This window comes from Sitophilus oryzae, unplaced genomic scaffold, assembly GCF_002938485.1.
Source record: "Sitophilus oryzae breed Bouriz unplaced genomic scaffold, Soryzae_2.0 scaffold_381_pilon_pilon, whole genome shotgun sequence".
Lineage (NCBI taxonomy): Eukaryota > Metazoa > Arthropoda > Insecta > Coleoptera > Curculionidae > Sitophilus > Sitophilus oryzae.
The window spans coordinates 2986240-3013536 of NW_022146953.1; the positions used below are offsets into that span (position 1 = coordinate 2986240).

Consider the following 27297-nt stretch of genomic DNA (forward strand, 5'->3'; position numbering starts at 1 on the left):
CGTCGGACGGACATCCACCGGGACCCCCTACAGGCGGACCCCCCTCATCATCTTCAATGTGTCCGATATCCCGCCCCCTCTACTGTCGAGACGTCACGGGATACGTGCACGAAGAAGTCTCGTAGCTTGGGTGCCAGGTCGTATCCGGCCGAAGCCTCTAGCGTTAGAACACCTAGCTCGTAAACCAGAGGGTGGTGACTCCCTTGGGTACCCATGCATGCTACATAGGTCATCGATGCCCGAACAGCAGGGTTAGGGGGTGACCCGGGTCTCCTCCTCTTAGGGGAGGCTAGTTATAATGCTCTGGAGTCGATGTTACATAGGAAATTTCATTGAAAAAATTGCTAGACAAGCCAGAAGTGGAATCCTGTGGACGAGACAGATTTATTGGATAAATGGCGAATGCGCCAAGAATTTATTGGAGTTTAATCATCATTGTGGGACTTAAGTGTGTTATTGTGTGTTTAAATTACATTTAAACACAAGCAAATCAAACCAACAGGATCCGTAAAATTATGACAATTCATGGCAAATAGTCTGAAAAAAATGACATGAAAATAAATCCATCAAAACTAAAATTCTCTACAAGGAATTAGAAAAGCAAAAAAAAAAATTAGAATGACACTATAAGAAAAATAATAAAAATAAAAAAGACTTATAGAAATACAGCCAATGGAATATTTTATAGAATCCATAAATAATAGTATTCCCACAAACAGGCATATATACAGAGTGAATCTTAAATAAGTATGCACAATATGGAAGTCAAGCTATTATAGAGATATAAAAGGAAACCAAAAACAACATGAAGAAAAATTCTAAGTATCTAGATGGTATATTTTGCCAAACAAATATGACTTATTGAAATACAGTCAATGGAATATGGGGAGATGCTGATATTATTCCCACAAACAAGGATATTATAGGACCTCAAGTTACTATAAAGAAATGAAAGAGAACCAAAAACAATACGAAGTAAAGTTCTAAGTAGATGGTATTCTGACCAAAAGCTCAAAATTCACCAAAATTAAAAATAAATGGTCTGAATTTGTATATGAGAATACAATGCCCATGGAAAATTTTTTCATAAATATGATGAAATCATAAAAATGATGATCAGTATAAAATTACTGAAATTATATTTACCCAAAAGAAATAACATTCTAGATATACTTATAAGTCCTAATGCATTGTTAGTAATATTCCTCAAAAGGATAAATGTACTGCCTTGGAACTGTATACATCCATCGGCTTGTTGTTGAAAATCTGTGAAAAAAAGAAAAATAGCATTACATTTCATTAAATCATAACATAATTTGGTAGTGTTTCATTTTCATATTAATGTTAAATCTGTTAATAAACATTTAATAAATTTATTAAAATTATTGTTAAATAATAAATCCAACTTACTTTTTTTTCGTAAACAAAAATGATGGTGAAATATCAGGATTATATAGGGGGGCTCTTCTTTTAGGCGGTCTTTATCTGTTTATAGGGTATTCTTAATAAAGTTCCTAAAAAATAATAAAATAATTAAAGCATTATATTAAAATAGTGCAAAATTATGAACTAAAATATGAGGATAATGTATATAGTATTAAACATGAAAGTATTACATAATTATTGGGGATAGGGACCTCTATAGTCAAACTAATACTGACTTATTCTAAAAAACGTAGCAAATACATGTTTGCCTGTACGAATAAACACCAAAAAAATTTTGGAATGCAAAACATCGATCTTATCTACCCAAAAAAAAATGGTGGAAAAAATATCAAATATCTCCAAATATGAGGCAACTAGACTTTTACTGTAAAATAGAGACATCAAGAAAAGCATATATATTTCCACATACTCAATTTAGAAAAAGAAAATCATGAAAATACGAAAAATATATGCTTTTAATGATGATGTAATTCTAAAATTTGAAACCGAAAAAAAACATAGAAAACAGACAAAATAATGGGTACTTACATTTTCACGAGGTTAAACAGGCCTTAAGGAACAGAATAAACTCAAATGATGTACAGAAAAAGCACTTTTCTATCAAAAAATCAGAAAAATTTTAAGAGCGACATAACTTCTTGCTGCTAACAACGGAAAACAATTGAAAACAATATGGCGCGTAGACGTTGTAAGATTGAACAAATATAAAACAGGATGGTCATTTTTTGATGCAGAAATAATGCTGCGTCGAAAAGAAAATGTATTTATTCTACTGAAACAAAGTTTGTATTATATGTTTATCAGATTTATCATGATCTTGTAACGGTTCAATTAATTTTAGACTTCCAAAAATATTGATTTAGATTAGTTTCAGGATTTCACTAGTATCTTGGCAACCTTGCAAATACTTTAGTTCCAAATTTTCTCACTTTTTTTTTCTCACAATGGCGCCACCTGCGTTCTTCTTCTTTTTTGTATTTGGGAACCTAAACATGGGCAACCACAGATTAACATATACTTTCTTCTTTTTATTTTTATATGGCTTAAACTCATATAGGTCATCTGGCCAGTTTCCTAAAAAAATAATCAAAGGAGAGAGATCAAATTAAAATCTATGGTAACTGTAAGAAAAAGACAACAAAAAAAAATAAACATAACCCAAGTTTGACGTGGTCCCAGAAAAAAATAACAAATTTTCAAGCAAAACTCTAAAATTTTAGCAATAATGGGCTTCTTTCACATAGTCCTAGTTCTTATTTTTACTAGTTCTAGTTTAGCTTGGGACTCGGAGCAACTTGAAGTGTTTGACGTTGTGGATGAAGTGAAACAGAATTTCTATGAACTTTTAAATGTCTCTCAAGTAATGAATTTACGTTTATTTTAAAAACTACGATCCAAACTGATTGTATATTGGTTACAGGATGCCTCAAGTGCAGAAATTAGATCAGCTTTTCGATTATTATCGCTCAAGTTACATCCCGATAAGAACCCAGATGTGGACACAAATGAACAGTTTCGTAACTTAGTTTCTGTGTATGAAATCCTTAAAACTCCATCAAAAAGGAAGTATTACGATGAGGTTTTAGTCAACGGTTTACCCAATTGGAGATCTGCTGTATATTATTACAGATATGTTAGAAAAATGGGCTTGATTGAAGTATGCCTGATATTATTTGTAATTTTAACAATTGGACAATATTTAGTATACTGGGCGGCGTATTTGGAAAAGAAATTTACAATTGTAAGATATATAGAATATTTTTATTGTATTACAGTATGCGAAGTTGATAATTTTAGGAAGAGAATCTCAAGAAAAAGAAACCACCAAAAAAAGGAAGAATGCTTGAAGAAGATTTAGACATTATCATCCCAAAACCATCAGTATTCGATACTTTACCATTTCAGATTCCTAAATTAGTGTGGTTTTCTATCATTTCCATTCCTTCCGCTCTAGGTAGATAAGAATTCTATTTATTTTCATAAAAACTCAATCCGGCTCTAACTAAAGTTAAAATTAAGTACTTTTTAAGGATTCATAAAGACTGCAGTAACACAACAGATAGAAGAATCTAAAAAGCCTCCACCTGAACCAGAACCGGTGCCTGTGAAAATCAAAACCGTGAGGAAACGAAATAAGTTTGTTGTTCCAGAGGGTCCCAATTTTGAAACAACCCCAACAGGTGGTACTTTTAGTGACGGTTCTGTCTCATCTCCTCCTCCTCCAGTATCTGGGGGTCTGTGGACTGATGATGACTTAGATGAATTGATTCGTCTAGTAAAAAAGTATCCACAAGGGTCCCCTGGAAGGTGGGAAAGCATTGCGGATGCACTAAACCGATCTGTGCCAGAAGTGACATACATGGCAAGCAAAATGAAGGAGAATGGATATAGACTGCCTTCAGAAAGGGAGGAGGAGTTACCACAAATAAAAACCAAACAGAAAACGAAAAAAGATGTGGATACAAGTGATAATATTACGAAATGGAGTCAGGTACAGCAAAAATCTTTGGAGGATGCGCTGGCAAAGTATCCTAAAGGCTGTACGGATAGATGGGATAGGATAGCTGATAATGTTCCAGATAAAACAAAGGTTTTTTGAGAAAATATGTGATTTTTTTTAATAATCTTGTATTATTTTATAGGAAGAATGTATGATGCGGTTTAAATATTTGGCAGAAGCGTTAAAAAAGCAGAAAGAATCAGTGAGTAATGCTGTTTTAGATGGGAATGAAGTTTCGGAAAATGCAGAATCATAATTATTGTAGGCAAACCGATTTTTGTTTTATAAATAAAAGTATTAATAATGAAATTCGTATTTTTTTATAAGTGTGTGTTAGTGGGAAATATTTTTGTTTTGTTTTAAATATGAAAAAAGATATTTTATTTAAAATTTTGATAAAATAGTCTATAATGTATGTTCTTGACAAAATGGTGAAGGCATTTTTAAATAATTTTATTGATTGTAAATTGAAGGTCGTGTTAATATCAAAAAATAGTTAATATGTACCAGGGTTGGGTAAATACAAAACTTAAACGATTTTTTTACAGGTAAAAAATAGTTTTTAATATACATAAGGTCTATTCCCAGAAGAATCTCTGACTAGTCAGCACGTTTCTCATTGGTTAACATGAGTAGAAACCTGATTGTTAGTCAGGTTTCTACGCATTTCAACCAATAAGAAACGCGCTGACTAGTCGGGGATTCTTCTGGGAACAGACCTATAAAGAACTTGTTTTTAGACAAAAGCTTTTAGTAAAAAATTTGATATTACACAAAGAAAATATTTATTACACGTAAAAATAGTTTTTATGTTTTTAAATATCCTGCTTAAGAACTTAAAAGCACTTAACACTTTTAAAGGTAAAATATATACAGGGGAAGTCTTAAATAAGTGCAAATATTTTCAGGGGCCATATATTTCGACCGAAGAAACACGATTATTGAGGTTTTTTCGCGAAAAAAAATTGAAAATTTGAAATTTTTTAATTTTTTTTTAGATTTTAGTTAAAAACATAATTTCTTGATAATATGGCAACATAGGTTGTGATTAGATTAAATTTACAGGAAAGAAAACCCAGAAAAGATAGTGGTTCTCAAAATTTAAGCAAAAAAACAATTTTTTTGGAAATCTTCAAAGAAAAATTACTCGGTTATTTTAAACTTATTTGAAAAACGACAAAGAGAAGATATGTTTCTTTTATCAAGATCAAACCAAACCGGAAAATATTTGTACTTATTTAAGACCCACCCTGTATATTCTCTGAAGGCAAGATAAACAAAAACAATTTTTTAAGTGAAAAAAATTCTTTACGTGTAAAAAACTATTTTTACCTGTAAAAAACTAGTTATTTACGAGATCGGTGATTAGCGAAGCCCCGTAAAGATATTATTGATGTTCCACTATACAGGGTGTCCGGGAATTAATGCAACAAAATTTGGTCATAGATTCTTGAAAAGACAATAGGTGACCCGTATTTTTATTTTTGGCAAGTGCCCCCCTTTTCGGATCTACAGCCCCCTGAATTTTGCCCCTAAAGAGAGTTTTTTTTAATATCTCAGGGTCCTGTTGGACGAAAATAACTAAATTTGATAAAATAACCTTTTTCATGCTATTACCTTTTTTTATTTTCATCAGTGGCGTCCCTACGGTATTTAAACTAAATATTATTGAAGAAAAAAATGGTACGCCACTGTTTTTTTTTAAATAAAATTTATTTTTAAAATCTACATTAAATTTGGAACAAATTTGATCTCTTGACTTTTTTTGGTAGACGAAAACAAATAAAAACCATTTTCATACATGATCAAATCCCTAAAATTTTAATGTAAATTTTCATAGCAACATTTTGGTTCGCACTTAGGTAATAAAAACAAGATTTTGGAAAATAAAAAATTATTTTAAACTTAAGTTTGCCGTTTAAAAAAATTTGCCATTGAAATTTACTGTAAAATTTTAGCGTCATGTATTAAATTAGTCATGTATGAAAATGATTTTTATTTTTTTTTACGAAAACGGTACGTCGTATCAAAAAAAAGTTAAGAGATCAAATTTGTTTCGAATTTAATGTAGATTTTAAAAATAATTTTTATTTAAAAAAAAACAGTGGCGTACCATTTTTTTCTTCAATATTTAGTTTAAATACCGTAGGGAGGCCACTGATGAAAGTAAAAAAAAAGTTAATAGCATCAAAAAATGTTATTTTATACCAAATTTAGTGATTTTCGTCCAACAGGGCCCTGAGATATTAAAAAAAACTCTTTTTAGGGGCGAAATTCAGGGGGCTGTAAATCCGAAAAGGGAGGCCACTCGTCAAAAATCAAAAATACGAGTCACCTATTTTTTTTTTTAAGAATCTATGACCAAATTTTGTTGCACTAATTTCCGGACATCCTGTATATATTCACTTTAACGTATAGTGTATTTCCCGCCAGAATGTAAAAATCGAGAAAAAAACATGTAACCTTACCTATACTATAGTTCTTCTCACGTAATCTTCTTCAATATGACAAATAACAACTCTTCCCAACTGAAAAAAAATTGAAGATTTTCTTTTAATACAAACTGTAGGTACTTAAATGAAACAACTGTATTTTGGACACTATTGCAAAAATTTATTACAAAATTCAAATTTATTGACAAACTACTGACGCTTCTTGGAACTGTGTCTCGTCAGACAACTCTTCTTCTTTTAATAATATCACAAAAATAAATATAATACAAGTAATGTGGTTACACGTTCAGTACATAATTCTTGCATTGTACTTATCCAGCACAACTATCTAAGAGTTAACAATCCCCACCTTATACAGGCAGAGGCCAAATAATAAACACTAATAAAAACAAAGTACCTACCTACTGATGATTTTAACTAAATATAAGAAAAAGTTAGTTCTTAAAATTTTATTATATTTAGTTAATATCAGTAATGGTACTTCATAGTTGAGGCATTGCACCATAGCATATTATTTTACACACAGTTAAATTCTAATGGAATATTCCTCATTTCAAATTAATGTATTTCTTAAATGATGATATCATCTATTTGACGCTTTTTTTATTCAATAAAATAAAATTTAATAACAATAAAAATAAATTATTACTTTGATTCTGTTCATAAAATAAATAAATAAAATGACTTGGTCAATATATTTTTCAGTAATCAAAACATTCAAATCAAAATATTTCTAAAACTGTCTTAAAACTCAACATTTTGTTGACTTTATTTTATTTATTACCTATTTCAGGCAAAATATCTATTTAAAATCCATTGTTTACTTTCCAAAATGGGGTTACAAGTGATATTTTGTCTCTAAATAACAGATTTTACCTGTTTCAAGGACGTTTTTTAAATTGCCGCCATAAGAGCTGTCATATAATGACATGTGTCAATGATTCTATAATCATTTTTTCTATCCCTCGATAGTAAGATATTTTCAGAAACTTTTGATAATCACAGAATAATAATTAGGGACTTTAGAATATATAGTTTCAGTTTGACATTTTTAGACAGGTGTCATATCTGTCATTAATATGAATCTATTAATTATTTTATCTATTAAACTCCAGAAATAAAAGAAACAAAAATAATCTATGAACAAACGAATGATATCACCATCAAACTTTTGTTATATATGTACACGTTTTTCAACCGATTTTTCTAAATTTAACAGTATTAATATCTCGAAAGCGCTTATTATCTTACTAAAATCAACTCTCCAAAATATACAAATTGTTTGTTTTTATTTTTGCTAACTTTGTCGTTTAAAGTTCGCAGAAGCAAAAAATATCACAAAAAACGACTCTCAATATACTTAGTACGTCCGAACAATGTTTCCGAAAAGAAATTATATACATCCTAACAAAAAGCAGTCTTTAAAAAATATTTTAATTTACGGATTTTGAGGTACTCGCAGTCAAATTCATAAATCAAAAAATAATAATAATATATTTTGTTTATTTTTAAGAACATTGGTAAATCGTTTTTCCTAAAATTGCTTTCCTCTTTTATCCTTATGTGTTAAAATTACCGTATCTTTAAGGTCACGTTAGCATAACCTCACGTTCACAACGTTTTATCAGCGAACTGTCACAAGCCCAGCTCTGATAGTTGTTTGTCATTTTAATTCACAGGCAAATTCAATTTTCTGTCAGTTTTTGGATGTTGTCTGTCAAAATCTTTCCTGACTCTTTGACATAATACGTTTTTAATGTATCTAAACTGCAAGTACCTTTTTGACAGTTCATTTTCACGATAATATCGACGCCCATATGACACTTATTTTTATTTTTAACTCACCTTATATTAACTTTAATTAAAAAGTAACTAAAACTTTCATAATTTTTACCATTTTCAAAAAAAAAAAATTACGGAGATTGTTTTTTGTCTGAAACCCCTGTATATCACTTCCGTCCATTCCCAGTGGGACAGTATAATAAAATCGTGAAGACAAACCGTAAAAATATTATCAAAAAACAATTTAAAATCCACTCTGATCCATACAAAAAATAATACAAACATTCAAAAACCTATATATATATAATTCTCGCATTTTATCTTAATAACAAGCTGCCACTTTTAATTATATTATTATTTATACCTAAACAAAATAAAAAATTTACAAATCAATTTTTTTTATTCGCCGTAGTAAGCTTCTTCTTAGCACTCTTGATATGAATTTCAAACAACTACTACAAACTATATCACATATACAGAGTATTCTTAACGTAAGACTATTATATTTTCACTGTAAAAAATCATACCTTTTTTATACAGACAGCACCTAAAATCTCTATATAAATATATAAATAAAATCTATGGATATTAAAAAAGTAGAATGACTATTTCTTTATCAAATCTTCAAAGAAAAATATCTCAGTTCAAACATGGTCTTTAGTTATAGAGTAACTTTTAATGTGACTCAAAAATGAGATCATATAAACAGTGAAAAAACATTCATCACTTTTTTTTTAAATAGAAATACATTTTAAAGGGTGGTGATGTCCAGATATACCGGATGTTTGACAAAAATGGCTCACCTCTGTAACTTTTTGATTTTTTCAAACAAAAAAACGAGATTTGGTATGTTTAAATGTCAATCTAGAGTGCAATGGCTGTGTTCATAACCTCAATTTTATTTGAATACCAAGTAGGTGGTACTAAATTATTCGTTAAAAAATGCTTTTTCCAAATATACTAATGAGCCACCCCCTTTCCATTTGAAAAAATTGAGTTATAATTAAAAATAGTGTTGGGCCATGTTTTAACCAACCAGAGAAAACATCACGAAAATCATGAGACTGTCAAATCTATTTTTCCAAGGCTCTCTTGATTAAAAATTAGTGGTTTTAACACAACCATGGAAGAATAGATTGAAAATTAAAACACTATTTTTAAGTGAAAATGAAAAAAGTTGACATATGTCATTCTATTCAGAATGTAACTTTTTTATCAAGCAGAGTAGGTATATCGAGGATAACATTTAAAAATAATAATTGTAGTAATTTCCGGTGAAACAGGAAGTGACCAAAACTAAGTGAATACGTCAATCAATCCCTGATTTATGTCATACTACGAAGATACCAAATCTGGCTTTTTTATCTAAAAAAAAATAAAAAAATTATAGGGGTGAGCCACTTGAAAAACATCCTGTAGTAAAACCACAGACAGTAAAGACAAATAATTCATAAATAAATATTTATTTACCCCCCAGCATATGCCACCTCTGTACTAGTTTTTATTCTATGGCCTATCTATCACAGGATGGTGCCATTTTTAGTTAACTTCACCATATAATTCTCTTAATCTTTACATTTAACACAAAAGGAAAGAATTAATATATTCAGCCGTCGCACTGACCAGACTTAGATTCATGTGAGAAAAAATAAATAAATAAAACCGGAGAGAGTACAGGTGCTGTCTATCACTTAAAACGTTCAATATTCAACATTTTCCGAACTTTTTTAAAGAACCGTATTGTCAACATTCGGACACTGAGAACGTCCAATATCAGTGACTAGAAAAACAAACCACTAATTCCTTTAAATGGATATAAGGAAGCAAAGCAAATAAATAGTACTGAACAATGGTTAAATGGTTGTAGGAAAGATTATAGCGTAGGTACCACAAAGTTGTTTAAACCAAAAAACAGCCGTGAAGAAAAAGTAACGTAATTTTTTTATATATCATATTTAATAATTTCTTTTTTTTGTACTATTCTATTTTATCGGTATTTTGTTTGGATATAGCTTGATAATCATAGAATATTAACAAGAGATGCTCATTTATATTCTATGATTATCAAGCTACCACCAAAGAAAAGATCGATAAATATAAAAAAATATTTTCACTCGTAGATAAAATTAAATGAACATAAAAATTGTTGACAGATTACTAAATCAAACTGTAGTATTATTGCAGTATAAAATATCCTGAGGTACTTCATAAGGACTATTATAGTTTATAATAAAATAATACTACTGGTAATTAAAATATAGGATCTTCTTTCAATGCGCAGTAGGGAACGCAACGTTTACTGGCAGCCAGACGGGCCGCATGCTGTTCTAGAGAGCATAGTAAAATATATCAAAGAGTCAGACGTCTTAAAATACTTGTTTTACCGACGTTGCTAGCTCTCGTACTAATAGATTGTATTAAGCTTAGATATATTATCTTCATTTCAGTGTATACATGAAAGTTTTTATAATATTTTTTCTTCTAGTACTAATAGATTGTATTAAGCTTAGATATATTATCTTCATTTCAGTGTATACATGAAAGTTTTTATGATATTTTTTTTTCTACAAACATTTTCCTACACACGTAAAAACCGGCAACACTGTATGCCTCTTTTTATTTTGTCTCTCTGTCTGTCAACCGGTCATATATGTGCATCTCTGTTGCATCCATTAAAATACAGACCACGTAGATACAGTGTCCAGGATGGTCTACCTCAAGAAAAATGTATCATAGACTTTGTTTACGCATTGTCTGTGCATACATCATACATATTATGTATTATGGTACAATAATATTTCTTCACTCCTGAATTGAACTAAACAAGTTTGTGGTCCTTATTTTTGCATATAACTGTTTAAAAAGTTAATAATTATAAATAGACAAGATCTTATACAAAGTCAAATACCTGTTTCCATTCAAAAAATACGGTACATCGTAAACAAATAAAATTAAGTGGGCTCATGTGACACTCTGTGAAAATTTCTGTAAAGTTAAAATTTTACTTGTTCTTAACTTTTTAGAAGAAGTTACATTTCAATTGGAGTAAGTATATCTAAGTTTTGTTTAAACGTTATTTAACAATAACTAACTCCTTTAGTATTTTCTATTCAGTTATTTAATGGTATAACAATTGTTATTTCCCTTCAGTATCTTAGAAATGTAAGTCACACCTTTTCTTTGTTAACTATCACTGATTTCTTTGTTATCTATTACTGACGTCAGTGATAGTTATAGTCTGCCCAACGATAGGACACATGACAATGACAGTTGTGTCTGTCATTTTTGTTCACAGGTAAACTGTATTTTCTGTCATTTTTTGGATATCGTCTGTCAAAATCCTTGAATAAAAAGATTAAGAAAGGAGTATATCAAAAATCTTAGATTCAACGCAACGGGCTTCTAAAATGGGCAAAACGTGTAAAAATATGATGTAGTGTAGTTATTAATTAATAAATGTTGGTAGTTATTAAAATTGTTATAAAAATATATAATTCTAATAAAAATAGATAAGTTATAATTATTTATTAACACAAACATCCGATACGTTACTGAAGAGCGTAAGTCAAATTGACGTATCTAAATTCTTATGCCACAAGTTCCTTCAAAATTTACTACCTTTAAACAACTATCAGTAGTAGAATAAATAACAAATAACATAAAATAAGCTCAGTAAAAACTTCACAAAATTTCAAATCAAATTCAGATGTGTCAAATGAATCGTCACACTGAACTGTCAAGTTCCTTAATCTTTTGATTCAAAGATCCAAATCTTCCCTGACTTTTTGGACAGAATTTAATAAACGGACAAGTATATAACTCCACACAACTAAAAAACTTTAAAAATAATTTTAATTTACTTAAAAAAATTACAACCCACTTAACTACATTTGTTTTACAATCATACGGTGCCCAAACAGACCCGCTAAAGCTCCTACTCTTACAAAAAACGCCTAGACCTTTCTCGCTTATAGAAAAAACTTGAGGACTGCGCAGTATTAATCAACAAACACGGAAAAAACTGTATAGCTAGCAAAAGCAAGCGTTTGTCGAAATGGCAACGCGCGGAACAAACCTACGTTTAGTTTACTTCGCAACAGCCGCGGACAGATGGCGCCGGTTCAGTTCATTTCGGTGCTGGCCAAGGGCACGCCCACCAGGGAGACTGTCAAGTTTTTGACGTGCGTCTGCCAGGTCGAGCTGAGCTGGAAGAATTTGACGCCTGCAAACTCCACACCGTCGATATAAACTGTAAAGAAAACGTACATAACTTCAAAAAAAATCTAAAAACAGTAGAGTCTATCGTTGTATAGTGTTCCTCAAATTACAAAAACTCTTGCTTTTGACGTAATAGTATAAACGTCAAATTGTTATCAACCTTTTCATAGTCTTAGTTTAATGTTTTTTTTTCTATAATAATTATTAATAATGAGCACTGATAAAAGATTAAATTTAACATTCCTAATTTTAAATTTGTCTATGAATTTATAAATGTAGAACTATGGAGAATGTGGATAACATAGGAGGTTGCAACACTGCAAGGTTTAGATACACCGTAGAGAAATCTCAGGTGAATAAACAAGTGGCACTAAAAAGTTTTTTCAAATTTCCCGGAAAATGTCAAGAAAAATTTTAAATTTTCAACATTTTTTTTTCGCAAAAAAAACCTCATAGGCGTGTTTCTGGGGTTGAACTATACTACCAGTTAAAATATTTGCACTTATTTCTGGGACACCCTGTATATTAATAAATAATTCATTTTTGTTTCTTAAAATATTTAGATTAAAAGAAAATATGTAAAAGTCGGCAACGCTGTGCCGGTCAAGCTTAATCACGTGACTAAAAGTTTATTCGGTATGATCTATAGTCGGCTGGGTTAAAAAATATCGATTTTTATTGACGTACCTCTCATAGGGACAGTATGCGAAGCCCTGGCAGAGCATATCAACCTGGACACGCCCTCGACACTCTGACTCCGAGGCTCAGAGTCTTTTTCCTTCTCTTTCTTCTTGCCCAGTCTCATAACTAAAATCAAAATACACAGGAATAAATTTAATTCCCCGCCTAGAGTAGTATTAACTTACTTTTTTGTTTCTTCTCTTTACTGGCCATGTGCATATTGACGCACAGGCCAGCGTTACTGCTCGGCGACGCTTGCAAGCCCCTGAAAACTCCCTTCAGTGACGTCTTACCGTCCTGCTTAGTTTTGTCTTTGTCAGTCTGTTACAGAGAAGAAAAATATATTCAGGCGACCTCTAAGTCCGCGTTCTAAATCTAACTCGAAAAGTAACTGTTTTGGAAGCCTCTTTCAAAAATTCACAAGTCCTGGCACAATATTCTTCCAGATTTGTACACACAGCAGAAAGTCAACCATTAATTAAAGCAAGAAAATACGAAATAACCACGCAAAAAGGTGCTGAACTATGATTATACGCACCATATTTAATATACTGGACTTACCTTTATGAGGTTTTCATTGAACTTGGGCATCTGCCAATAGTCGATCTGTAATTCTAACGGTTCCCATGGAGATTCCCTCACTTGAACGTTTGGGGAGGAGGGCGGGGTTAGTGAGGGAGCGGGGGGACTGGAACAGATGTCGTCCATATCCACAGATACTGAGAGAACGTGATCTGCGGGACCAACTCTTACCTCCTAACAGGGATAAAAAAACAAGGTTTTTTTTTTATTTTTATTTCTTTGTAAAATAAAATAAACTACTTTAACATTAAAATGACAGACACATCTATCACTATCAAGAAATTTATCGTTGGACACGCTACATAAAATTACTTTGTTTTTGTTTTTAATTCCTTTCTGTATTAGAGTTTATTTATTGTATAGTTACAAGAGAGTTTTTCTTATTATCTTTATCAAAAATTATAAAAAAAACAGTGTGTGCACTTGAAATGAAACTTCTTACTAACAGCTATTAAACTGAAGAATTTGAAGAACATGTTTGAAAAAGCAACATAAATAATGCTATTTTCATATAAATATTATTTTCAATTTATTTTTGTAATTTGTACATTTTTTGTTTCGTTAATAGCATGCAAATTTTGTAGAATACTACCCAAAATACACACTTTTATGAAAATGCCTAATAATGTTAACGCTTAAATTTATTTAAGAAGAGAAAATTTTTTGAACCTAACCAACAATTCGTATTTATAGTGGTTTACAGTAATTTTATTAAATTATACAAATATTCTCGTCGATTATTGGTTTATAATAAATATGACAACGCCCTCCAAGTTCATAGATTCATAGTTGTCGATTTTCGAAAGAAATCAGTACATTTATATTATTTCGTATATTTTTCATTTTATTGATTTTATGGAAAGCACTGTTTATTAAAATGTTGTATCCTATGTTATAGGGCTTGTTTCTCTCTAAAATTTCCTGTTTCACAATGTACCGTTTGTGTCCGGGAAGAGTTCATAGTTTCAGAAGAGTTCATAGTTGTCGATTTTCGAAAGAAATCAGTACATTTATATTATTTCGTATATTTTTCATTTTACTGTTTTTATGGAAAGCACTGTTCATCAAAAATGTTGTATCCTATGTTATAGGGATTGTTTCTCTCTACAATTTCCTGTTTCACAATGTAGGTACCGTTTGTGTCCGGGAAGAATTCATAGATTCATAGTTGTCGATTTTCGAAAGAAATCAGTACGTTTATATTATTTCGTATATTTTTCATTTTATTGATTTTATGGAAAGCACTGTTCATTAAAATGTTGTATCTTATGTTATAGGGCTTGTTTCTCTCTACAATTTCCTATTTCACAATGTACCGTTTGTGCATCCAATGAAAATGCGAGTTGGTTAACTCTAATAATTCTAATTCTTAGCTAGCAAATGAGCTAGATGCTTTACCTAGACCGTTATTCAGAAGCTACAAATTTTAAAACAAGTAATGGTGTAACACAATTAAAACACTTGATTTTGAGCAAAATATTTATAACATAACAACCATGCTTAATAAAGACAATAAAGAGATGAATACTTACGTTAATAAATGGAATGAATAACTGACTAGTTTCGTCGTAACATGTCAACATAGCTTCGCCAATAGGAAGTTGAGCCAGAGGAGCAGTGATAGGGACAGAAGTATACCTAACTAATCTAAAAAAGATAATAAAGATCAGTATATTATTCTATGTAGTGTATATGGAGTATAGAGGTCAGGAGAAATATATTCGTGCATTAAAAAATGGGGTCATAAGAAAGGAAAGACTTATGGCGCTGCTGTAGCAAAAATCTAAAATTTAAAATATGCGCCGAAAATTTTTAGAACAGAAAATGATTCAAAAGACCTAAATATTTGACGTAAAGGCGCGGGTTTCAAAAAAATACAAATTTTATTTTCATATCACATGAAATAAATTATCGATTTTTATTCAGAAGCAATAGACTGGGCCTCTAATATATAAAAATAATTGTTTTGTATTCTAAAAAAATAAAAACAAAGCTTTTAGGGGTAACGTTGGATTATGTTACGTTTATTCTCTTATCTATGGTTACTTTTCATTTTTTAGATTAATGCGTCATTAGCGCCACTGTGGTCATTTGGTGAACCTTTATTCTTCTCTTGGAAGACCTTGTGTGACCACTTTTTCAAATAAAGTCCCATAAGAGATATTTCTCCTCATCTCTACATTCCATAGTAGTGTATTACCTAGGTATTTTATTTCAAGAACTAAAAAAACACTTGAATAAACAAATAAAAGTATAAAAAGCCTAGATAGACTTCTTTATTTCCCTTATCTTTAAACATAGGTACTTCAACTAACCTTTGAGCAATATCGTCTCCTTTTGGATCGTTCTCCGCAGGGAACAAAGTCATATAGCCGCTGTCCAGCGTTGCCAAATGGCGCGACACGCCGCTGTTACCGAGCGGAACGACAAAGAGCCGCGTGTACGACAGCCAATCGGATGGTTTGCTGCTCAGCATCTCGACGTAGGGGCGTACGAACCATCCGGTTAGGATATCGCCACCGACTAGCACGATTTTGAGGGGTGTGCTGGGTTTCGCGCAGCTATTACAGCTAAAATTAGAGAAAAAAATATTATTTTAATTGCGTAGTGACAAAGAGACCGATAGCCACGTCAAAAATCTGATCTAATGATAATAATAAAAAAATTTAATCTGCTTTAAAACTTACTATTTCTGTATTTTCGAAAACACAGCTGTTAATACCGCTTTCACCTCGACAGAGGACGTTGGATGGAACACTTTGTACGTCTGGAATGAGCTTAACCTATTGGTAATGGTGGCGGCCATCGCCTCGGGTCCTGATATCAATACTACGCAGTCTGGAAGCAGGTTCTCCTCGACGGGCAGCAGTCTGGATATTTGTTCCATGAAACCTTTTCTTACCTATAGCAGGGTTGAATAAAAAACATGCGATTTTTTTTGGTTTAAAATAGTTTTTATTGTTTTTTTTTAGATTGAGGTGATTACTTTGTTTTTTATTCCTTTTATATTACGATTTTTGTTTTTATTGAATAATTGAAAGAAAGTTTTTCATGCGTCTGATTGGTCATAGCCTTTTTGCGCCACTTTTCATCCCGAGAAATTTCATTCAGAGAAAGATCGTACAATAACGGACATTTTGACAAGTTTAATCTAAACCTTATTAAAAATATAATAATACTAGAGCTACTACCGATGAGAAAACGAGAATTTTACGAAAGCTGGTTCTTTAACATATCTTTTGGTATGCTCTCCTGACCAAAGTGCGGAACGTCTGGCTGCCGATAGACTAATGCGCATCACATCTGTACAGGGTATCCCAGTTCGTGTGCTTTATGGGATTTCCCGTTTATAAGTAGACATATAATGATGCGATTTTCACATTATTTTGCTACTCTTTTATAAAACTAAATATGCTACACATAGGTTTGTCCTAGCCTCCTTAGTTCCTGAAATACAGGACGAATTTGTGATACGCAGTAGTGAACAGACGATGAATACAAATATAATGCGCTGTAGTGAACGCGCATGTCTACCGGCAGCCAGACGATCCACACTCTGTTCAGGAGAGCATAGCAAAAGATATATTAGAGAACGAGCATTCTTAAAATTCTCTCTCGAAAACGTTGCTAGCTTTTAGACTATAAGTAAAACAGCGAAATCGTTACGGAAATTAAAATATAAAATGATATTAATCGCAAGCAAATCGTATATCGTATTGAACATGAAAATGCAATAAATTTAAAAACTGCGTAATTTTCTAACCAATCAAAGTCATTAAATTCAACCAGTAAAATTAATATCGTCATCATCGTATCGTCGGACAACGGATGCATGAAAATCAAGCTTTACTTTTAGAAAAAATCTGCAAAATTTCAAAACAAATTCAAATGTGTCAATTGAAACGTCAAACAGAACTGTCAAGAATGGGAATTATTAAGGGTGTATTCCGTTGCTTACCTTTGGTTATGGTTTTATGTTCCGTTTCTATCGGTTTCTTGAAAGCTTTCTTATTATGGAACACAGTTCCTGAAAAATTCGGTTATAACTGTCACCAAATTAACCAGCGCGAGAAGGCTGGTTTTTCTGGTTTTGTTTGTCAATCAATGTCATTTGTGTGACAGAAATCAAGCAAATATTGGAAGTTCGAATGAAATTCTCATTTAATTTCTAAAACTTGTAATAATATTTTCTATTTACATCCAAAAGCAATGGAGGTAGGCAGTAAAGGTAAATAAATTTCATTAACTAAATAGAATTACTTTTTAGGACCATTTAAACTTACCATGCAGTCATTGTTTCTTAAAGTCAGGAATATTTATAGAAAATATGAAAAACAAGACAACAAGTAATCGCGAGTGTTTTGTAAGCTATAAAAATATAAATATTGATTAGATCTGTTTATTTATTATTGATCTGTTTTAATATTGGCCCAGCAAATCTTCACTTGAGCTGTCTAACGAGTTTAACAGTTTATTAATAAAGTACTTTTCAATATTAAACTCCATTGAAAAGAAGAAGCAAACGTAAAAGCAGAGAATAGGTACATTAAAAATGCATAAAAGATAAATTTTATACTAGAGGTATTGAAATTTAGAAAACGTCAACATTTGACGTTTCCAGTATTTTACCAAACCGTTCCGTATCAAACCAATGTTTTTCAGGAACCGCCCTTTACCAGTCTGGTTGGCCTGATTTTGCAACGGAATACACCCTAAATAATGTCGATTCCATTTTGTGCATGAATACCATTAATAGCATTATACTCCTTCCCTATTTTTTTTATTCAAAGCAATTGGCTGTTCAATCAGTAACCATAATATGTTTAGGAGTGACGTAAACAATACTTACAGTGATTTCTGGAACAGGTACATCCGAACTGACGCTCAGCGAGTTTTTCTTTTTAGCCGAAGACGCCGAAGTCCTAAACAACTTCGATTTTTTCTCGCTGATTTCCTGCATAATGTTGCTAAATTCACTTTCGCCCTATTAGAAACACACAGAAAAACGATGAGTACCGAATAAACACGATGAAACCCCATCTTACAGTCTGTTTTCTCGACCCAGCTGACTGTTCTCTTGGAGGTGATCCTGTCTGAGGGTCGCTCTGCCCTTCCGGGTCGGTAAAACAAACATCTGCATTACCGTCACTACCTGAAGCTGTTTTCTCCTCTCCCACCTAAGAAACGGGAGAATTATCTTATTATACAGGGTAGCCCGAACTGTATTTTTATAAAAAGTTCTTATAATTATATATGTCCTAAAATGCTTAGTTTCGGAGATACAGGGTGTCTCAGATTTTAATCGGGAAAATTTAATAGACGATAGAACTGGCAAAAATAAAACAAAAAGTTCATATCAACTTGTAAGATTTAAAGCTTCCTTTTCGAGATACAGAGTACCATTAGAATACTAATTATAATATTAATTACCAATTAGATTTTTTTTTGCAAGAAGTAAACAAGATAGACAAAAAAGTCAGGAGACAAAAAAATAATATTTTTAATTACTAGATCCAAAAATAATATTAAACTTTTAAAAAAGCAGTGGCGTGCCTATTTTTTCCTTTAAAATAATTTAACAGTGATGCCCCACCACCGCCCCTGGCCATTAAACCTAAATCTAATTACATCAAATTAAGTCCCACAGTTAGTATTATAAACGGGTCAAGTTATATCAAATTCGATTAAATAGTTTTTCAAATATCTTAATTTTTTTTTCTTTTTTTAAGTAACTTTAACACCCTGTATCTCGAAAAGGAAGCTTTAAATCTTACAAGTTGATATGAACTTTTTGTTTTATTTTTGCAAGTTCTATCGTCTATTAAATTTTCCCGATTAAAATCTGAGACACTCTGTATAATATTCAGTTTAACTGACTATGAACAGAATTTCACAAAAACTGATGAATAAGTTTTCAACAGAACAATCAGAAAGTAGATTTTTTTGCAAAAAATTTAATAGGTGTACTTCCGGGATCAAAATATACTACCATCAGTTACATACTTGCACTTTTTTGGCAGACACCCTGTATAAATATATTAAACCTTTTTAAATTTTTGTTCTTAAAAAATTAATGAAATATGCTCAAGAAAATACATACTCCACGTTGTTCCTTCTTGAAAAATGACAAGTACCTATACTGAACAAATAAAAAAAACGTACCCTGTCAGCTTCGATATACGGTAGATTATTCGAATCCAACAGACTCTTGCTGCTGCTGAAAAAAGGGCGTAGACTAGGCTTGGGAGTGCTGGATATCGACATGGTGTCCTGTTCGTTTCCCGAATCCTCCTCGCAGCTCAGCGATCCTAGCTCGTGGAACAGAGCCTGGATATCGCTAGGGTTGTCCAAGTCAGCACCCCGGCCTCCTAGATGATTAAAATAAGAGTCTGAGTATTGAAAAGGCCATATTTCAATACATCATGACCATGCAATCATGAGGTCCAACCAAACCCTAGAGTCCTCTTTCCGTTGATTATACATGAATACATGGCCTATACTGCCTTAAATAATAATCTTTATATTCAAAGCAAACTAGAATTCTTTAATTTATTTTAAGTTAGTTAAAACAAAGTTATAGCAACAGGAACCTGATAACACACATAACATAAAATTTATTCACTAATTTTTTATTGCATACTTGTGTAAGTTGAATGATTGCATAATAAAATTAAGAACTGTACAAATAATATAGGTAATAAATAATATTACAAATTTAGGAACACCTACTTTTATGCCTTTTTTAATCTTGCTTACTTGAAATTACATTATATTATGAAATACAAAAATTTTTGTTTTAAATTCAATGGACAGATAAGAATCAATAATAATAAAATTATATTCAATGAATAAATAGAAATATTGAATGAAAGAAAATTAAAAATGATTACCTTCTGAATCTGGAACCCTGAAGCGTTTCAGCAAAGAGACGAAACGTTGCTTCAGGTTGTGCCTGGTATGTGGATGCTTCGTTCTGATTGGTTCGCTGTCAGACAGGTCGCCTGCTTCCTCTTCGCCAGAAGATATTTCGTCATCATCATCACTGAAAAACGAAGAAAAATATACTGTTCGCTGTTTTTTTTTTGAAAAAATTTACAATCTTAATATTTCAGTTCTAACGCTTAACAGGGACTTCAAATAGGTCAAGGCAGCTGTCAATTATCAGTAGTTTTGGTGTTTACAAAAAATAACTTTTATTTTGTAAATTTTCTTCCAGTAGCAAAAATACCGAGACTTCTTTTCAAGATATAAAATTATGCTAATAATAATATACTAGATTTTGTAATACCCTGTATAAATGGAAGTATACAATACAAAACAGAGTGTACCTGTTTCAATTTTTAAGTAACTACATATAAATAAATAACTATATAACTTTTTTTCGTCGGATGTAAAAAAGGTTCATTATATTTGACCTATTTTTATTTTTAATTTCTCCATTTTCCCGTGAATCGTCAATTCCAGGAGAGAAACAATTTCGTGATCAACAAAATTCATCATTCATTACTCAATTACACAACAGCATAATTACCAGTATTAATTATTCCTTAATGTAGGCGTAACTCGCTCTTTCACTACAATTTTGATATATTTTAATTGATTAAATCCTATAGGCATAAAGAGAATATTATCATTTTTTGTTTAATTTACAATTTAAAAAAAAATAAAAAAATATATTTTTTGATCAAAAAATCGATAATAATTATTATTCCAAGTTCAAAACCCAATCGCTTATAAAAAAATTGACTATAAAGTACCCTAATGCCAAAATTCCAAACACACGTGCTTTGATTAAGGCTTCCAGAGTTTCAGCATTTGCCATAGAATAGCGAGCAATTTGTTACAAAACCATATAAATTATATATCACTGTAATCACAAAACTTCAATTTATTTCCGTATTGTAACGGAATTTTAAATTATGTCTTTATTTTCGAGAAAATTTAGTCCAAACATAAGGAATATTTTGTTGATGTTTGAAACCATTAAAATCTTAAAAATAAAAAAGTTGTTTAAAAATGTGCTACAATACGGATATAGTATAATCCTTTATCTTTAATTTCCTTCTTCATTTGTGTAAAAATACCTAGCCAGTTTTACGTAAAACGATAAATGCCGAAATGGACTCTTAATGGACTAAGAGTTGAAGATCTTCAAAATACCAAGGAAATAATAATAAATTAGTCCTTTTGTTTACTAGCCAATGAGAAACCAAAAAAATATTTTTAGAAGAGATTGGTTAACGTAAAGGTTGATTAAAAAGTATCAATAATAAAAATGTTTGCTATGAATCAAATAATATAGGTTTGCTTTAATTTAAAAATAACATAAATATGTTTGTTTTCTCCTAAAATCTATTGAAATATGCTAGTGTCAAACACCAACAAAAAACCATAGATCAACGAGGATTAACTTTAACCTGAAAAAAATTCGAAACTATTTGGCAGTTCATAGAAATAAGTAATCCTAGAGAAGTCCTAAAATACTTATCGATACAATCGTTACTTTTTATTTTATGGACGTTGTTAGAATGTTTTTCATAGAATAAGGTAAAAATTCTGTGTGATGAAACTTATAAATATTTGGCAGTTCATAGAAATAAGTAAACCTAGAGAAGTCCTAAGATACAATCGTTACTTTTTATTTTACGTGTTTCTTTGTGAAAAATCTTACTTGGACGTTGTTAGACTATGTTTTTCATAGAGTAAGGTTAAAATTCTGTGTGATGAAACTTATAAAGTGCATGATGTGTGAAATTTACAACAAAAATAAAAAGATCACCTTTTACAAGTCAGTATTTTGTACAGTAGCGTACAGCAGATCATATGTGTTTATTTTTGAAGTGAAACTATTAGACAAGGAAAGAGAGGGGACGGGTAACACGCATATTCTCCCGTGATCGGTTTGTGAGACCAAAATTCGATCGGCGGCCATACTTTGGTGACAAGATTTCGAGGTGACACCGAGCGAATTTTTATGTTTTTTGTGACAACTGTTTTGTTTTAAATTTATAAACTGTGTTGTTTAGTATGGTGAAATGTTCAGCGTATGGCTGCAAAGGCCGAAGCGAGAAAAAAGTGGCTGGAATTACATTTCACAGGTAAAAATCGATACACAACTTTTGTTATGTGGTCATAAAATGTACATTTTTTCATTATAGCAGTAAAAATATGTCAAATACTTTTAATACGTCTTGTACCACATCTAAACCAAACTATTTTTAATAATTCCAAGTAGTATTTTCGATATCCTGTATAATAATTAATGTTTGAAACTATAAATAATGCTACTCAGCCTGGATTTCGCCAGTGGCGTAGGGAATTATAATCAGAGAAATACAATTTCTGCAATAAACATTTTTTTTATATATTTTACCTGTAAATTTATTTTTATTTTTTTTTGCAGTTAATTTCTGCAATAAACATTTTTTATATATTTTACATATACATAGTTTTTGTCATTTTATATGTAGAATTATATGAGGAATGTCATCGATCGTGATTTACAAGCCAAGTGGACGTCGTTTTTTTTTCGATTATACGGTATAATAATGAATCTAGCCAATTCCCTTCACACTTGCTTACGGATTCAATGAATAATGTAATTTTTAATATTCATTTGTGAAATTGTCATTTCCAAACAAACAAGACGCCGTTTTTTTCGATTTCACACGTCATTCGATACACGTTTAAAACATATCTTATTACCCTATTTTTTTTTTAATTATACATTATACACACGTTAATAAATAAATAATTGTCTTGATAATCAGTCCACTGTGACTGTTTATAGGTAAATTTTGCATTATCGACTTAGATATTCTAATATTATAAAGGTGAGACTATAAAATACAAAATTGTATATGCATTACTCAAAAATGAACGATATATTAGTTTACGTTTTAATAAATATTTTGTACCGTCTAGGTACAAGCTAATTTCTGATGCTACGCCATTGGAGAATTTTGAGTGGTGACAACTTGCCTCACTTTCAGCTGCCGTGTTATCTGTCCCCTCTCTTTCCTTGTCTAAGCTAGCGCACAACACAACGAACTAGCGTCAGGAAAAGTGGTAACGGCGGTGTTGCCACAGCTAACCCGTTCGGGGTAGTTCAACCCCTTTGTAAAACGATCTGTACCATACGCGACTAAGAAAATCACTTTAATAAACTTAATACTGTATCTGTGTACCAATATCCTCTAGTTATGTGCTAGGAAGTAAATTTTCATGGATATTTTCATCGATAGGTTCTGAATAACGGTCTAGGTAAAGCCTCTAGCTCAGAATTAGAATTATTAGAGTTACGCAACTCGCATTTTCATTGGAAGAAACTGTCATAGTTATTTCAAACTAATAATGAACAAGAATTGGTTTGGCAGTCTAGCGAGACGGTCGTGTTTTTCGTTAATAACCATTACTCTACAGCTACAATTTTCAGTGATTTCTCTAAGGCTTCCGATTGTGTAAATCATAATATCTTAATTAACAAATTGCAATACTATGGTTTCAGGGGAGTGCCGCTCGAATGGCTTAAGTCGTATCTTGGCAACAGAAGGCAGCTTGTGAGGATTAATACGTCTATGTCTTCTTGTAAGCCTTTAGAATGTGGTGTCCCTCAGGGTTCAGTACTTGGCCCTATTTTGTTTCTGGTGTTTATCAACGGCATTGCAAATCTAGACATTAGCGGTAAAATCTGCCTCTTTGCGGACGATACTAGTTTCACTTGGAGCGGCCGAGATGTTCACAGCAATATATGATACTATATCCAGTAACTTACGCACCATTAAGTCTTGGTGCGATTCTAATCTCCAATGCCTCAACCTATCAAAAACTAAAGTTTTGTCATATAAAAGTACTATACAACCTTTTGTACTTAATAACATCACTATTGACGTCGTGGACTCTGTGAAGTTCTTAGGACTTGTTGTAGACAACTCGTTAAAATGGGACTTTCACATCGAAGCTCTATCAAAGAAACTAAGCGCTGCCTTAACTTCTCAACCTCTAGAATAGCCTATTATGCCCTTTTTGAGTCACATCTTCGTTATGCCCTTCCATTCTGGGGTACTTGCTGCGCAACAAAATTTGATCGTGTTTTCAGATTTCAAAAGAGAGCAGTTCGATATTTATTGATACTGAACAGTAGAACTCACTGCCAGAATTTCTTTAAAAACTTGAAAATACTGACTCTTCCTTCTTTATTCATTTTTGAATCCGTTTGCTTAATCCGCAAGCACATATCTGCTATTCCCGAAAGGCCATCTCATAACTATCCACTTAGGAATGCAGAGCACGATCTTTATCTGCCAACCCCGAGCTCAGAACTAGTTAAAGGTTCAATACTGTACAATGCCAAAAAAATGTACAATCATCTGTCTTTGAATATCAAGTCGCTTTCATTCTTTCCCGCATTTCGTAAAGCTCTAAAAACATACTTGCTGGAGAGAGCCCTATATGCGGTAAACGACTTTTTTGTTGATGTTTAATTATGAACAATTTTGAATTTTAAAATTTTGATCATCTCACACACTGGTCAAAGGTCAAGTATTTAATATTTTATAACTCTAAAATCATATCTATTTACTGTGTACTGTTCTAAAATTGTCCATGTATATTCTTTTTGTAATTTTAAAGACTTAAATTTGTTTGAATTGTATTATTTGTATTGTGTATTTTTTGTTGTTTGTAGCTCTTTTGGCTTTTTGTATAATAAAGCGTTGTTTGTTTGCTTGTTTGTTTGTATATTCGTATAATTTGACAAAATTACTGTAAACCACTATAAATACGAATTGTTGGTTAGGTTCAAATTTTTTTCTCTTCTTAAATAAATATAAAAGCGTTAACAGTATTAGGTATTTGCATAAAAGTGTATTTCGGGTGGTATTGCAGGCTATTGAGGAAACAAAAAATGTACAGATTACAGAAATAATGACACATAGTTCACACATTGTTTTTTTTTGTAGATATTATATTTTATACCATCCTATGATATATTTCCTTATTCCTCTTGTAGGAATAAAGACAAAGAGATATATTTATATGTGTTAGAGCACTTCTAGGTTTACCTATTTCTCTGGAGCTTTTTGGCAGTCAAAAATGCCGAACATATTTCGCGACCGATTGTAATTAAGGTGATAGATATTTTTAGTTGTTAGTAAAAATGTGTATACACAAAAATAAACCGACGATCTTCTCTAAATATTACAAGAGCATTTTTGGCAAATGCACTAATACGCGTATGGATACAACAAATATGCCCCAATCGCGTGCCAATGACGTTATGTCATTGATTCAATGTCTTCCTTGATATAAAAAGACTCAATACATGCTTATTCTAAATAAATATTTATTGAATTTAATCGAAATATTTTTATTTTGGTGCTACAAAAAAAACTAAACTACTTTTGACTATTTTGGATATTCGAGAAATACTATATGTACTTTCCTGGATACTGGATATAGATTCTTCGGTAGTGTTATAAATAATATAATAAATAACGCTTTATTGCACAAAAAGCCAAAATAGCTTCATCGACAAAGCATTTAAAAAACAAACAAAAGCACAAAAAATATACAAATAATACAATTCAAAAAAAATTACGTCATTAAAATTACAAATGGAACATACATTGCAGAACACAAAAAAAGGCGCATCAATAAACTTTTACAATAGCAAAATTGTAAATGGATATAATCATTTAAGAGTTATAAAATATTAAATACTAGATTTTTCACCAATGTGTGAGATGATCAAAATTTTAAAATTCAAAATTGTTCATAATTAAACATCAACAAAAAAGTCGTTTACCGCATATAGGGCTCTCTCCAGTAAGTTTGATTTCAGAGCTTTGCGAAATGCCGGAAAGAATGAAAGCGACTTGATATTCAAAGGCAGATGATTGTACATTTTTTTGGCATTATACAGTATTCAGCCTTTAAGTACTTAGTTAGTTCTGAGTAGAGGTGGAAATTCTAGTTCCTTGGGAGGAACTAGTTCCTTAGTTCTAGTTCCTCCCGAGGAATAGTTCCTTGAACTAGGTCCTTAGTTCACAATAGTTCCCGACTAACATTCACATCCCCCTTGCTTGCTAATGCGTTTCGTTGTCAGCCAGAACTATTCACAGTATAATCTGTATAATTTTTATAATGTACGGAGATATAACGAGCCGTGTAATTGTGTATGTAATCTAGTTCCTTTAGGTCCGGATCCGGTAACATACGGCATACGGCTGGCACTCCCCACTCCTGCCTAGGATCAATCGCGCTGGCCCGATCCGTTCGTACGTAAACTAGTCTTTTATTTAGTTTAGTTCCTCTAGGTCCGGATCCGATAACGTACGGCTGGCACTCCCCACTCCTGCCTACCATCGGGCTACGCGCGCTAGCCGATCCGTCGCTGTCGCATATTTTTCTATATCGGTCACAGTCTCGATCCCGGAATAGATCCTGAGGAACTAGTTCTTTGAGAAACCAGGAACTAGTTCCTTTCATTCCGGGGTCGGAATAGTTCATTGGAACTACACATCTCTAGTTCTGAGCTCGGGATTGGCAGGTAAAGATCGTGGTCCGCATTCCTAATTCCGTTATTAATGTTGGCTTCAGCATGCCCACGAAAGAGATAGAAACTATCGGAAACAA

At 31.7% G+C, this 27297-nt stretch overlaps 2 protein-coding genes across 3 annotated transcripts in view; one reads left to right on the forward strand and one right to left on the reverse strand.

The window, feature by feature from the left end:
• Window positions 1-2502: 2502 nt before the first annotated feature.
• The window catches only part of LOC115885459 (phosphofurin acidic cluster sorting protein 1), a 42955-nt gene continuing 18160 nt past the window's right edge, over window positions 2503-27297 (reverse strand). The window contains exons 4-16 of one of the 2 annotated variants that reach the window (XR_004050736.1): window positions 20553-20704; window positions 19825-20030; window positions 18708-18839; window positions 18512-18646; window positions 16350-16564; window positions 15978-16232; window positions 15195-15309; window positions 13642-13836; window positions 13266-13401; window positions 13087-13206; window positions 12261-12430; window positions 6415-6474; window positions 2503-2520 (exon numbers count right to left, since the gene is read on the reverse strand). Coding sequence is in view for 1 of the 2 variants with exons in the window: in XM_030904376.1 (XP_030760236.1) it covers window positions 12303-12430; window positions 13087-13206; window positions 13266-13401; window positions 13642-13836; window positions 15195-15309; window positions 15978-16232; window positions 16350-16564; window positions 18512-18646; window positions 18708-18839; window positions 19825-20030; window positions 20553-20704 (1789 nt within the window). In the remaining variant the exon portion in view is untranslated. Of the gene's footprint in view, window positions 2521-6414; window positions 6475-11723; window positions 12431-13086; window positions 13207-13265; window positions 13402-13641; window positions 13837-15194; window positions 15310-15977; window positions 16233-16349; window positions 16565-18511; window positions 18647-18707; window positions 18840-19824; window positions 20031-20552; window positions 20705-27297 lie in introns of those variants that run through there. The other variant, XM_030904376.1, reaches the window with a different exon arrangement.
• Window positions 2583-4243, forward strand: LOC115885460 (dnaJ homolog subfamily C member 1). The gene is made up of 5 exons (XM_030904377.1): window positions 2583-2806; window positions 2867-3187; window positions 3244-3400; window positions 3477-4036; window positions 4089-4243. The coding sequence occupies exons 1-5, from the start codon at window positions 2672-2674 to the stop codon at window positions 4200-4202; spliced, it is 1287 nt and encodes a 428-aa protein (XP_030760237.1). The 5' UTR covers window positions 2583-2671; the 3' UTR covers window positions 4203-4243.

Coding starts and splice junctions, on each gene's coding strand:
- LOC115885460 (XM_030904377.1), top strand. CDS start 2,672: ATGGGCTTCTTTCACATAGTCCTAGTTCTTATTTTTACTAGTTCTAGT. Junction 3,188..3,243: donor TGGAAAAGAAATTTACAATT/GTAAGATATATA, acceptor TGATAATTTTAG/GAAGAGAATCTCAAGAAAAA. Junction 4,037..4,088: donor ATGTTCCAGATAAAACAAAG/GTTTTTTGAGAA, acceptor ATTATTTTATAG/GAAGAATGTATGATGCGGTT.